The sequence below is a fragment of the Medicago sativa genome, chromosome 5 (assembly GCF_051527215.1).
Source record: "Medicago sativa cultivar Bolivia chromosome 5, Bolivia_mono, whole genome shotgun sequence".
In the NCBI taxonomy this organism is placed as follows: Eukaryota; Viridiplantae; Streptophyta; class Magnoliopsida; order Fabales; family Fabaceae; genus Medicago; species Medicago sativa.
In genome coordinates this window covers 17,925,814-17,938,562 of record NC_140753.1, presented here as the reverse complement: position 1 = coordinate 17,938,562, position 12,749 = coordinate 17,925,814, and the positions used below count along the sequence as shown (strand labels likewise).

General features: G+C 35.2%; 1 protein-coding gene across 2 annotated transcripts; it reads right to left on the bottom strand.

Moving 5' to 3' along the window:
* Positions 1-7,422: 7,422 nt before the first annotated feature.
* LOC146920684 (DNAJ heat shock N-terminal domain-containing protein) lies at positions 7,423-9,707 on the bottom strand. Of its 2 annotated transcripts, XM_085714122.1 has the most exons (2): positions 8,434-9,707; positions 7,423-8,349 (listed from the first exon to the last, which is right to left on the bottom strand). In XM_085714122.1, exons 1-2 carry the CDS (start codon positions 9,367-9,369, stop codon positions 7,651-7,653), a joined length of 1,635 nt encoding a protein of 544 aa, XP_085570248.1. In that variant the 5' UTR covers positions 9,370-9,707; the 3' UTR covers positions 7,423-7,650. The 2 variants fall into 2 exon arrangements, with proteins under 2 accessions (XP_085570248.1, XP_085570247.1); XM_085714121.1 differs by having other exon boundaries at positions 7,423-9,701.
* Between the last annotated feature and the right edge of the window lie 3,042 nt (positions 9,708-12,749).

Genomic DNA, 12,749 nt, shown 5'->3' with positions numbered 1-12,749 from the left:
AGTTGGAAGAGATTACCGTTTCATCTGACTCTGAATGCTCTTGGTAGAATCATCCATAATTTATAATGTTGATATATGAATAAATATAAATATATATTAAGAGAAATACCTTTTAAACTCATTGATTTGATTAGTTGTAATTTGCTGAAATTGTAAAAAGAAATTCACACACAATATTTACAAATTAAACTCTAATTTTAATGTGTTGTAAATGTAGATTTGTTTACACTATTAATTAATTAATCACAACTCGTCAATTGTATGATTTTTAAATTAGATACGGTTTAAAAACGTCAATGCATATCAATTAATGTTTTTTTATATTAAGGGGGAGGTTTCATTTGCGAGTATGAATTAAACGAATAATGAGTCTTATTTGCAAATGATATGACCGCGATACTAATTTTTGCTTAATCTTTTTATTTGCTAAGCATTTTCACTTGTATAGTTGTATTTATGTATGAGGTGTTTTTGGTAGGAATTCACATCACCATGAAATTTTATATAACAAAATAATTGAACCCCATAACAACCATAACAAGAAAACCCTAGGGGAGGGTGATGGGTTGATGAGTTTTATTACCTTCCACGTGTACTACAAAGTGGCAAAGCTTCTCTCTATCTACTTAATAATTAAGATAAGATTATAATTATATCTTTCTCTCTAAGCATCCTACAATCATATGGGGTGGTTGTACGAATGAGTTGTTATTATCTTAATACATTAAATCATTTATATTTGTTATTGGACATATACCTCATTAGTCATAGCTCTTTTTTGTGACAATGACATATCTCATAGCTCTAATTAGCTTATTCTCCATAGTTTTTTTTTAAAAAACTCATTCTTCATAATGTTTTAGGGTAGGGGGGTTGAACTAACAAAACAAGCTTATTATCAACTTAACCAATATGATAATTTTTCCTTTATACGAATGGAATACTATGCGGCAGAATATATACCATACTTGTGACCTATGAATGAATAATATTAGCCAGCTCAATAAGTTAGAGAATATGAAAAGGAATACATGAGAAATTAAATCGAAAAGAGCAATGAGGGATGGTTTGAAATAGAAAAGAGTTGAGTAAAATTTGTGTCAATGGAGGGGCATTATCGTCCATCGAAAAGGTGGAGTTAACGATTTTGAAAAAACGTCTATGAACACGTCATGTAATTTGGACATAATGTGAGGGATATATTCGGAAACGGTGCTTATGTCATTATTGGCACGCTCCTATTGTTTTTCATAGAACACGTTCCTATAATTTTCTTTGTTTAAACATTGCCTCTTTAACCAAGTCATTGAATTTTGATCCCTTAATAGGAAGGGCATCACACATGAGCTTCCTTTTCGGTGAATATACATGATTAATCCCAATAGTTCAACCTAGAAGTTGAATAAGATGAAGGACATTGTAAAAGAGGTTGAAAATGAATGATAGAAGTAAATCGATTTTGGATCGTATTGACTATATGGATTAGTAACCAACCGTAAATATAACAATACGGCTAACATTTCAACATTTTTACTATTTAGAAGTTTTATTACAAAACATTAACCAATTTAATGTCGGACTAAAAATTTCAACAAAGTATACGACTATCTTTTAGAAAAGGAATTTGATATGTTTGGTGAAGATCAAATATATGAAGTGGTTGTTCACGGTGGTTCAGTGTTGAGGAGGTTGAACTTCCACAACGGAGGAGAACGGTGTTTATAAGCACGTTAGCAATCTAACGCTCAAGTCAGGATCTGAAAGAGATGTTTATGTGCAAAAAATAGGGGTGACGCTGAATCAACCTTATATAGGCATGGAGGGATCTAACCGTCTCCATGAGATGTGGCGCAATCCACGAGAGTGATTAGAGATGAGTCGATAGTCCGTCATAGACGTTCTAATATAATAAGAATCTGGTATACCAGAGCTGACAATAAGATGTCTGACTACCTTTCAAATAGATGACTCTAAAAATTGAACCAGAGTTTTTTTCTTCTAAATGTCATATCGTCAACTTTTCCAACATCACATTGTTTTTCTTTAATAACCCAACACCTTGATGAGGGTGCAAAGAAACAGTTAAGCCAAAAGAGGAGAAAAAAAAAAAAAACTTCAAAATGCTATGAAGTTGACAACTATGCCAAACAAATGTGCGGATGGTAGAAGATAGTGGTGGTTGTCTAAGCATTTTCAGTTATGAAAAGTCTATTCCATGTTTGATTTTTTTGCATAATTGACAAGACTTAGAGCTGATGGTACATCCCGGCTACATTGACATTTGACAGAGTGATTGTGCTCTTGAAATTGGAAGATTAGGGGTCATAATACCAACAAATTTATTTATTTTTTGTGGATAAAGTTACACCCTTATTTTTTTTAAAGAAAGCTACACATTTGTTACAACCCTTTTTTTTTTTTTGATGTTAATGGAGATCAATTTGATATTATTTGTTACAACCCTTAAACACAAGATTTAACGATAATACATAAAATACCCCTAGTTTCTATTATTATTTTTTAGAAAGTACATTATATATCTTTCATTAATATTTTTCATTATATGACAGTGGCTTTTTCACTGTTTCTATTGGATTTTTTTTTTTTTTTTTTTTTTTGTGTTTTAGAGACGTAATTGAAACAAGTTTACGTACATTAAGAAAATAGTGTTAATAATGTACGCAAACTCAATTCACATACCACCTATAAATTATGAATTTTTAGATTTTACGCGAACTCAATTCATGTGGGTATCATAGTTGTCAATCATGAATACTGGAGCGGAGCGATTAAACTCGAAGTTTGGCAGGGAAATAGTGGGGAGAAGAACGGATGCTATTTTAATTTATTATTATATATTAACTAATTAATACTACATTCTAAATATTTTTATACTTAATATGTATAAGTGACTATTTTGCATGATGGATGGATTGTGGAGTGTTAAAGTGGGTGTTCCTATGACTACTCTTGTTGAACTGTTATAATGTCCTCGTGTGCTGAGAGGAAAACAAAATCAGAAATGAAGTTGATGTTGATCTACAACTCCACCATCGTGATCACTGTGGTCGGCCTTGTCATTGCCCTCACCATCTTTACTCGGCCTTGTAATTTCCCTCACCGTCTTTACTGCTCAATAAACTCTAATGCCAAAGGAGAAAACATGCAAATACAAACTACTTGAGCTGAAACATGACTATAACAAAACCTAAGTAATAACATCCTAGTAGGTTATAACTCAACTTACCACAATCAAGAGGGATGCAGTTCAAGTAGATCAGAGTACCAGACTTAAGTTTTCATGCGTCAAATTGGCAAGAAGTGTTAAATGAAATACATTATATAAACAACTGTCATCACTAAGTGTTAAGAGTCCCACATTAGATGAGAGATAGCGTGAACAAGCGTTTATAAATAAGTGGGGGCAACCCTCACCTCACAAGCGGGTTATGCGGGGTTGTGTTATGCCCAACCACAAATTCTAAGATTAAGTTCAGCATTGAAGTATGAACAAAGAATTTAATTAACTGTGCAATGGTTACAAAGAAGTATGTCACATTAAGCTGGTGTAACTCAAGTGAAACTAAAATGCTCTTATTAATCCAAAAACATATCGCATATAAAAAAAGTCTTTTAGCTAAGCTTTTTAACATTTTACATGTAGTAGGAATAGAGAGCAAAGAGGTTCTAAATCGTATTATTATGTATAATGTATAATAGAGTGATACAGAAGACACTGTTATATCCTTACTGATACCAATATTAGGCCCTAGGTTCAGGTTAATAACGAAAAGTAAAGTATGATATATGAAAACAAATCATAAGATACAAATATGATATTCTAAGAAAATTTCTAGAGATTCTAAATAAATTAAGCTATTCAGTTGGATGAAGTCAATCCACAACTACAGAAACTGGCACAAGTATAGCGTGAAAGAAATTAAAAAAAAAAGTGCTTTTGTTTGGCTACACACCTATTAGAGGTAGCAGCAACTTCAACTGGTAAATTTAAGCATTGACCATTCCTAAAGAAATACATTTTATAAAATTACCATGACTAACTTGATCATGGACCCTTCATCAGGTTTCTTAACTGTAATAAGTTGTACACCTTTGAAAAGTTTTCGACATCTCACTCACTGATAAGGAAAAAGGATGATTAGAAAATCTGAAAGTAATGACCAAATAGGTCCATCTATATATTTGGCAGAACTCTTTGAACCATAAAATAAAACATCACACGAAAGTAGATTATAGAACCATGTTCTGTTTTTAGTGAGCACATTTTATTTAGAATCTACACACAACTAAAATAGGATTAGTTGTCAAATTTTCAACAAGAGTACATCCATCACAGATTCACACTAGTGTTGTGAATAGTGCGCTATAACGCCACTAATAGGGGTGTAGCAGAGTGGCCCCTAGCCCCTACAAGATATGCAGTAGCAGAGCTGTTTAGTGTAGCGGCAGCTATAATGGCTGCCCTTGCCGTCTTTACTGTTCTACAAACTATAGTGAAAGAGGTGTAAAACATGAAAATATCTACTTGCGCTAAAACATAACTATTCATTTAGGCTATGTTAGAGAGTTTGGAAAGGAAGTGGGGTTAGGGCTTTGGGGGGATGAAAGTATTGGAAAAAAAATAAAGAAATTTTCCAAATTGTATTTTTTTAGATAATAAATGAATACTTATGATTAATATATTTTTAATCTTAAGAGCAATATAACAAGATAGATTGAATTTGGAGAATTTATCTAAACCCGCCAAAATCCTCCTCCAATACGATTTTTTAGTTTCCTCAAATCAGGGAGATTTTGTATTATGAAGAAAAATAAACCTCCCAAGGTTCTTCATTCTTTCCACTTAATCCTTTATTTTTTTCAAAGACTTCCCCTCCTGAACTCTCAAACAAACCCTTACATAAGAGGTTGCCTGTGTTTAATCCTAACCACACAATCAAGTGGAAGGGATGCAGTTGAAGTAGATCAGACTCAAGTTTTTTTGCTTCAAATTGGAAAGAGGTATAAACTAGGGATGGACAAGGGGTCAATTTGGTCGGTGACAGGTGGAAAGTTCCAATCTGATCAAAACCACATTGCCACATCCAGATCCGTTTCTGCCCATTCATGCCTTAGGTCTTATCAGGTGATGGTTTTTCCGGATGACAGTTAGTTTTGGGCGGTCTGTTTCGGTGGTTGTTTATCTTTGCATCTCCATTATCATGGAGCAACCAAAACCTTTGCATAACATCAAACCCAAATCAGAGCAACAAAATAGAAAAGAAAAGAAAGCAACAAAAAATAAAAACTAAAACAACCATGAAAATGAGCCTTCTCTTCCTTATACAAGGAGTAGCAAAATAAATACAAAAATTCTATCATCCGAAAATCTATCAAACCAAAACAGAGAGCAGTAAAAGTACAGAATAATGGATATTAAGAAGATTGGAGACATGAAAATGTGTGACAGTGTCAATACTCAATACTGCTGGCGCCACTATTAGAGAGTTGTTTCTCCTTAAGTCTTCTACCCTCTTCTTTGCCCCCCTCTTTCTCATTCTCAAAGATATAAAAATTGGTTTGGATTATAGTCAAAGATCAGGATTTATGGTTTCAATGTTTTAACTCTTTTGGTTACTCTACAGTGTAGCTACACGTTTCTCATAAAAGAAACACAAAATACTTAAATCTCAATCATCCAAGTCAGGATCCATGCCATTTCATATTGAGGGACAGCAAAAGAGAACAACAGTCGTTTATGATCTAAAGACAAGTCATAATTTTTCTTTCGCTTTAACTTGCACACAATAGCTCCCGGTGGTTCTGCCATAGCTCATGGCTGCATGTGACAGGCTCACAGTGGTTCTTTGTTACATACGATCGGGTGAGGATACCGACGGCCCTTTTACGAGCCTGAACCCACCTGATCACAACCTTATTTATGACCCGATTACCCGTTAGATCCGGTTTGATCCACCCAGTTCAGTTTTGTGTTTGAATTATGCGTGTTTGGGTAGTCCACGAGTGTTAGTATGGACAAAGAACTTGAATTAACAGTAGAATGGTCATAAAGAAGTGCTTCATGTTAAGCGGGTGAGTTAAGTGAAACTAAAAAGCTCTTATTAAAAAATAAACAGAACATATGTAAAAAAGAATATTTCAGGTCAGCAAAGCCTTCTTTAATTTTACATGTAGTAGGAGTAGAGAACATAGAGGTTCTAAATTGAAATCTCGTGCATGTATAATATAGTGAAGTGATACAGAAGACAGTGTTAACCCTTACACATACCAATACTAGGCAGTCAATTTGGATTAAATAAGAAAACAAAGTATGACATATGAAAACAACTCATAAGAAATCATCTGAGATATTCAGAGATAGATTTATGATACTCTAAGAAATTTTTTGGAGAAATTTTTCTATAGATTCTAAAGCAGGGTCAATCTACAACTACAGAAACCGAGACATATATATCACTAGTATAACGTGAAAGAGAGAATGATAAAAAAAAAAAGCTTTTATTAAGCTACACACTTGTTTAGATAGAAGTAACAGCAATTTTAACTGGTAAATCTAACTACCATTGAGCATTCCTTCGTCTAAGTCAGGGAGCTAAAGATTCAAGAATCAAATCAAAAATATTAATATTCTCATGAAGAAAGACATTCTATAAAATTATCATGACTGACTAGGTTGATCATGGACCCTTCTGCGCATTCTAATACACTATTTCATAAAGCTCCCTCAACCATGATTTGAATACAATTTGATACGACCAGGTTTCTAAACTGTAAGTCTAATGAAGAAGCAATGTTCAAATAGCTCCATTTATATTTGACAGAATTTTTTGAACTATAGAATAGAACATTACAGGAAAGCTATAGCGCCACTATAGGGGTGTAGAAGAGCGGTCCCTGGCCGCCACAAGATATGTAGTAGCAGAGCCGTTTAATGTAGCGGCAGCTATAATGCCTGCCGCGGCCACTAAAGCGCCACACCGTATAGTGAGATTGAAAATTCAAAAACTTCTGATAAAAATTAAATGTTACAGCCTTTTTATTGAAAAATATCAAAACAGCGTGTAGGCTTCTCTCTCGCTCATGGTGACATATTTCACCCTCATTGGTCAGTCACAGCTAGGTGTTGAGGTTTTATGTATGTAATCAAAATTAAATGAACTGTATAAAATTCAAAATAGCAGCCATCTTGCTAGCCTCTATCTCACTATAGCATTTTTGGGGCCGGCCGCTATCCCGGATTGATAACACTGGTTCACAGGTATTCCTATGCTCATACTTTTTTTATCACTGTCTCCTATTGAGTGGAGACCAACAAAGCTTTAGCATGGCTTAACCATATTAACTAGGTTGCAGAGTTATAAAAATACATAGCTAAAAATGCATAGATAATTGAGCATAATATGAATAGCAATAGCAATACATGTACATTTCCTTGATCAGAAAATTCAACAAAGTCAAGATATACAAATCAGTTGGTTTCCTCAAATCATTTTTCCCATTAGAGAAAAGTTTACTCAAAAAAATCAAATCATTAACTTAAGCCGCCCAATAGTGAGTGTATACAAAAGAACTGAAGTATGATCGACAATTACTCAATTAGAGTCTCATTAACAAAAAAATTTCCTAACCTCAATTATCTATGCCACCAGTAGTAAGTAAATCTGAAGGAAGTGAAGCCGGATCGAGCTCCCAACAGTCTTTCAACAATTCATGATCCTCGTCACAAGGGAATTTCCGCGCAGGAATCTGATGAGAAATTAAGCAGAATTCATCCTTCCCAAGAAATCTAACCGCATGACTCCCACTCTCTTGTCTCTTAAACACTGTCTTGTAACCATCAACCTTCTCAAGATACGCCATGCTTATACCATTCATCTCACTGTAACTTGTCAAAAACACTACAATATCATAGCATCTATTGCCCTCACCTGCATCAAGACTTGCCTCACTATAAAGCGCCCAAACTGAACCTTTCTTAGGATAAATTTTGTAAACCTCGCGTGCTGCCCGATCACAATCGACAACATGAGAGAAGACATTTACTGAACCTATGGAAGCCTTCTTGGCAACTTTAAATCTCCCACAAGGTATTTTAAACCCTAATTTCTCTCTACTAACTATCTTTCCGTCCCCATTGTTATGGAAATCCAACCAACTTATCATCACGTTAAAAGGATTTGCTGAAACAGTTTCATCAATCAGAACATATTGCCTCGGCATTCCATCATCATCACCATCATACACAGCCCAAACTTGACCTTTCTTAAAACTCCTCTCCACTCTATCTTTATCAAAATCATAAAAATCCGAATCCGCAACTGCCATAACCTCTAATTCCTCTCCAGTATCCATATGCCTCTCAGATCTCAACCCTTTTCTCTTCACAGAATCCAAATCCGCAACCGCCATAACCTCTAATTCCTCTCCACTAGTATCCATATGCCTCTCAGACCTCAACCCTTTTCTCTTCACAGAATCCAAATCTTCAACCGCCATAACCTCCTCTCCACTAGTATCCATACGCCTCTCAGACCTCAACCCTTTTCTCTTCACAGAATCCAAATCTGCAACCACCATACCTTCTAATTCCCCTCCACTAGTATCCCTGTGCCTCTCAAGTCTCGACCCCTTTCTCCTCACAGAACCCTCAAGCTTCTTCTCCATTTTCTCCTCCTTTTCTTTTCCCTTCACCATCTCTTGATGAAGCTTTCTCTTAACTTTAGATTGAAATTGAGCTAATGTCATTGTTTCCTCTTCACTCCCAACAACCATCTTTGGTTTAGAACTCTCCAAAACCTCCCCAACCGACCGCGTTCTCTTCCTCAATCTCCCAACAATACCCACTTCATCATCACCCTTAAAATTCTCACCATTTTCACAACCCACTTCACCATTACCCTTCAAAATCTCATCCTTTTCACAACCCATTTTCCCATTCATCTTCTTCTTCATGTTCTTCTTCTTCTTCTTCAGCATAAAATCCCCCAAAGTCTTATCTTTTTCTTCATCTTCCTCAGACCCATCAATCAAAACTGCTTCAGCAACCTTAAAACTCTCCCCTTTTTCACAACCCACTTCACCATTACCCTTAAAAATCTCATCTTTTTCACAACCCATTTTCCCAATACCCTTCTTCATGTTCTTCTTCTTTTTCAACAAAAAATCCCCCAAAGTTTCATTTTCTTCTTCTTCCTCCTCAAACTCATCATTCATAACAGCTTCAACAGCCTTAAAACTCTTATTACACCCGGGACACACAAGCTTATTCCCCAAATACTTTCTCTCAAACTCATGCAAAACCTTACAAGTATTACAAGCAGTCCAAAAAGTCATCCCTTTTTCTCGCATCTCAAAATCAACTTTACCGTAGTAAAAAGAGTTCGTTGTAGTGTTTACAAATAGTGGTGGAATTTGCGTCAAGAACGGCGTAAAAATCAGTGGCAAAGAGGATGTTGAGAGAGAAAACTAACTCTGATATATGCGTATTTGAGAGCTGATTTTGAATTTTCGGTGATTTGGAATTTGAATTCTGCTAGAGTTTTGAGTCGCGCCGCTTCTTCTGGTTGTTTTCGTTATTCTGCGTTTGTTGGTGTTTTTGCCATTTGGAGTGTGGAAATAGGAATGAGGTGAGGAGAGTTTGTGAGGAGATGCAACATCGTCATTTGTTTCTTCTTGGGCCAGCCATAGTAACAAATAATGTTTGTGAAATTAATTTAATATTTCTTTTCCCACCCTCCAATCTGATTTTCAGATTATATAATTTTTTCGGTAAAATTACCCTTCTCACTTATGAAATTGTTCATTCCTTTACATCAGTGTTAGTTAATTAATGTTCGGCATTTTTCAGCGGCAGTTAACTGATGCTGACACTTTTAAGATGGGTTGAACCGGCTTAAAAAGTGATTGAATTGATTTTAAAAGTGTTAGCGACAGTTAACAACCACTGATATAAGGGAATGAGAAATTTCATATGTTAGAAGAGTAATTTTCTTCTTTGAAGATTTAAAAAACTTTCATTATATTTTACTCTCCATTGGAAGTTAGGATGATCCGCCTTACCGGAATTGTAAGTGTTAGAGTAGGGATTACTTTGTTGTCTTGTGTAAGATCCCATGTATCTGACTTGCTCCTCGAGGTCCAAATTTCAGCCTGTGAAAGTCTTTATGGACACGTCCAGACGTATGAACTTACCTTCCACGTCTTCCAACCCTTTCTTGGTAAGCTCAAGATTTTTATCCTTAAAGGGAAAAACATCCTCCAACTTCGCAACATCCAGCTCCAAAGTAGCCACTATAGCAACAACAGGACCCTCGTCAACCTGGTCCACTGAGAACACATATCCACTAAGAGCCCCAAGGCTAGCATTCTCCCCGACACCAGAATCATTGACCACGATCTCTATGGGAGGCAAAGTTCGAGCAAAGAAAGCACCAAGTTGGCAAGGTGGAGCGAGACCTTCCCTCAATTTGAGTCTCACCTCCCCGTGTAAACTCTCATTCTCTTTGACTAAGGTCTATAGGAACTTGTTTTATCTTGGTTTTCGGGTGTCAAACATTGATCACGTTTGAACCTTTTAAACCGGTGATATCTTATTTTTTCTTGGGAAGGGAAAAAGTAAGCAAAACCCTTGAGAATCGAGATCCGGGAGTTGTTTTCGCTACGGGAAGGTGTTAGGCACCCATAACGACTATAGTATCCTATAGGAACCGTCTTTAATTTCTACGCGCGCGCTTTATTTTTAAATGCTATTTTAAAAATGTTTATTAAACCTAAGAATATTCTAAGTGAAGAATTGAAGGGAGAAGAATGTTTTTGGATTTTTATTTTAGTTGAATTGAAGGAATTTTGTTCCTTGCCTACGTACCCGATTAAGGGATCAAATCCACCGTAGTTCTCTTCCAAAAAGGGTTTTTGTTTTGGTTGGTTGATTTTAAGTTTGAAGATGAATTTTGAAGAATGGAGATTGAGAGGCCTCAAGGCATGAGAATTAAGAAAAAGTGGGGTTTGATTAGTTATTTTGAGAAAGGAAGTCAAAGTTTGATTAAAGTTCATTGAAATTTTGATTAAGAAAACAAAAGGGAAAATTACAATGGGATTTTGATCCCAAGGTTTATTATGAAAAGGAGGTTGAGTGATGTTGTTCACATTTTTTTTGAAAGTTGATTTTTCTAAGTATAGAGCCTAAACATTCATCTAAACATACAATCCTAAACATACATCTAAACATGCATATTCTAGCTATATACCTAAAGTGGTGTGTGTGCATGTGTCGGTGCTTGTGTCGGTGTACATTATTAGAGTCCATTGTCCTTATTACATCACACCCTAGATACATTCTATGGTCTTGCAAGAATTAAAAATTGCATGAAGTAAAAATACTACAAAATTCCTAAGTGTTTACATTCTAAGCTTTGGTACAAATTCAAAGTGCAAGAAATTAAAGTGAAGAAGGAGATGAAGTATGCTTATGGGATGTATGAAACATGAAACAAAATGGGTTAGTGGCATAAGGAATAATAAGGATTGAAATAGATGCAAGTAAAATGATATAGGAAAGTAATGAAACTTGACAAAAAAAGCAAAAATCCTAGCACACAAAAGTGGTAAAATATGCCTAAACTTTGTCATAAAATTCCCACAAACATAAGGCCTATAATTTTCATGCCATGACAATCTTCAAAGAGTTTTATTTCAGCTATGACATAAAAATTATAAGACAATATTAAATCAAGAATTATGACACATTTCAAGCATATTTCACACTTTATTTCCACAAACAATTATTTACATGACTTGTAAAACAAGAAACTAACAAATCAAACTCCAAAACAGTAAAGAATAGCACCAAATTAGAGGCATACACATTGTAAATCCTCATATCAAGGGTCAATATACCATATCAAGATTTTGGGATCAAGAACATGCAAGAATTTCACAAGAAATTAACAAAAAGTAACATAAAATCACAAGAAAACTCCACATATATTTTTATCAATTTTAACATGCAACAATTATCACAAAAATACCACAAAACTATCAAGGAATGTGTATGAAAATTTTTGGAGTTTTTTAGAGAATTTTTAACCACAAAAAAGCATGTAAAATTTCACAAGATTTAACAAATATAATGAATAATTAACTAAAAAAATGCCACTTATTTTTTAATCCAAGTTCAACACATAACAGCATCACAAGAAAGTCAAGAATCTAATTAAGAACACATGAAAAAAATTAATTGGATTTTTTAACAAAGTTTTTGAGCATGAAGGTGCGCAAATAGCAAGAATAGTGACAAAAATAGCAAAAACAGGGGGAATTCACAGGAAAACCAAACCCAAACCCAAGCCCAAGGAGGAAATGGATCCTGGATCCTTCAGGAATCACAGAAGGCCGTTGGATTGATCCAACTGGATCAACCCCTAGATCTGATGGCCAGGACGTAAAGCCAGCGAACCAAGACTGAACCAGACCGGTTCAGTCACCTATACAAAGGCTGGTGGACCGGTCCAATTCATTATCACCATTCGTTTCTCTCTCTTCTCTCAGGTTTCTCTCGTCCTCTCTCATGTTTCCGTCGTCTTCTCCGGCGGGTTTCACCGCCGCCGGAGACCTAACCGTCACCCAAACTCACCAAAATCCTATGATCTAAAGCTTTTCACCGTTTATTCTTTGTTCTAAACATGAATCAATCAACAGAAATCACAAAAAAGACCTAGATCTATGTAGAT

What these genes read in the sequence shown, in the direction of transcription:
- LOC146920684 (XM_085714121.1), bottom strand. Translation starts at nt 9,369, where the DNA reads ATGCGAGAAAAAGGGATGACTTTTTGGACTGCTTGTAATACTTGTAAG.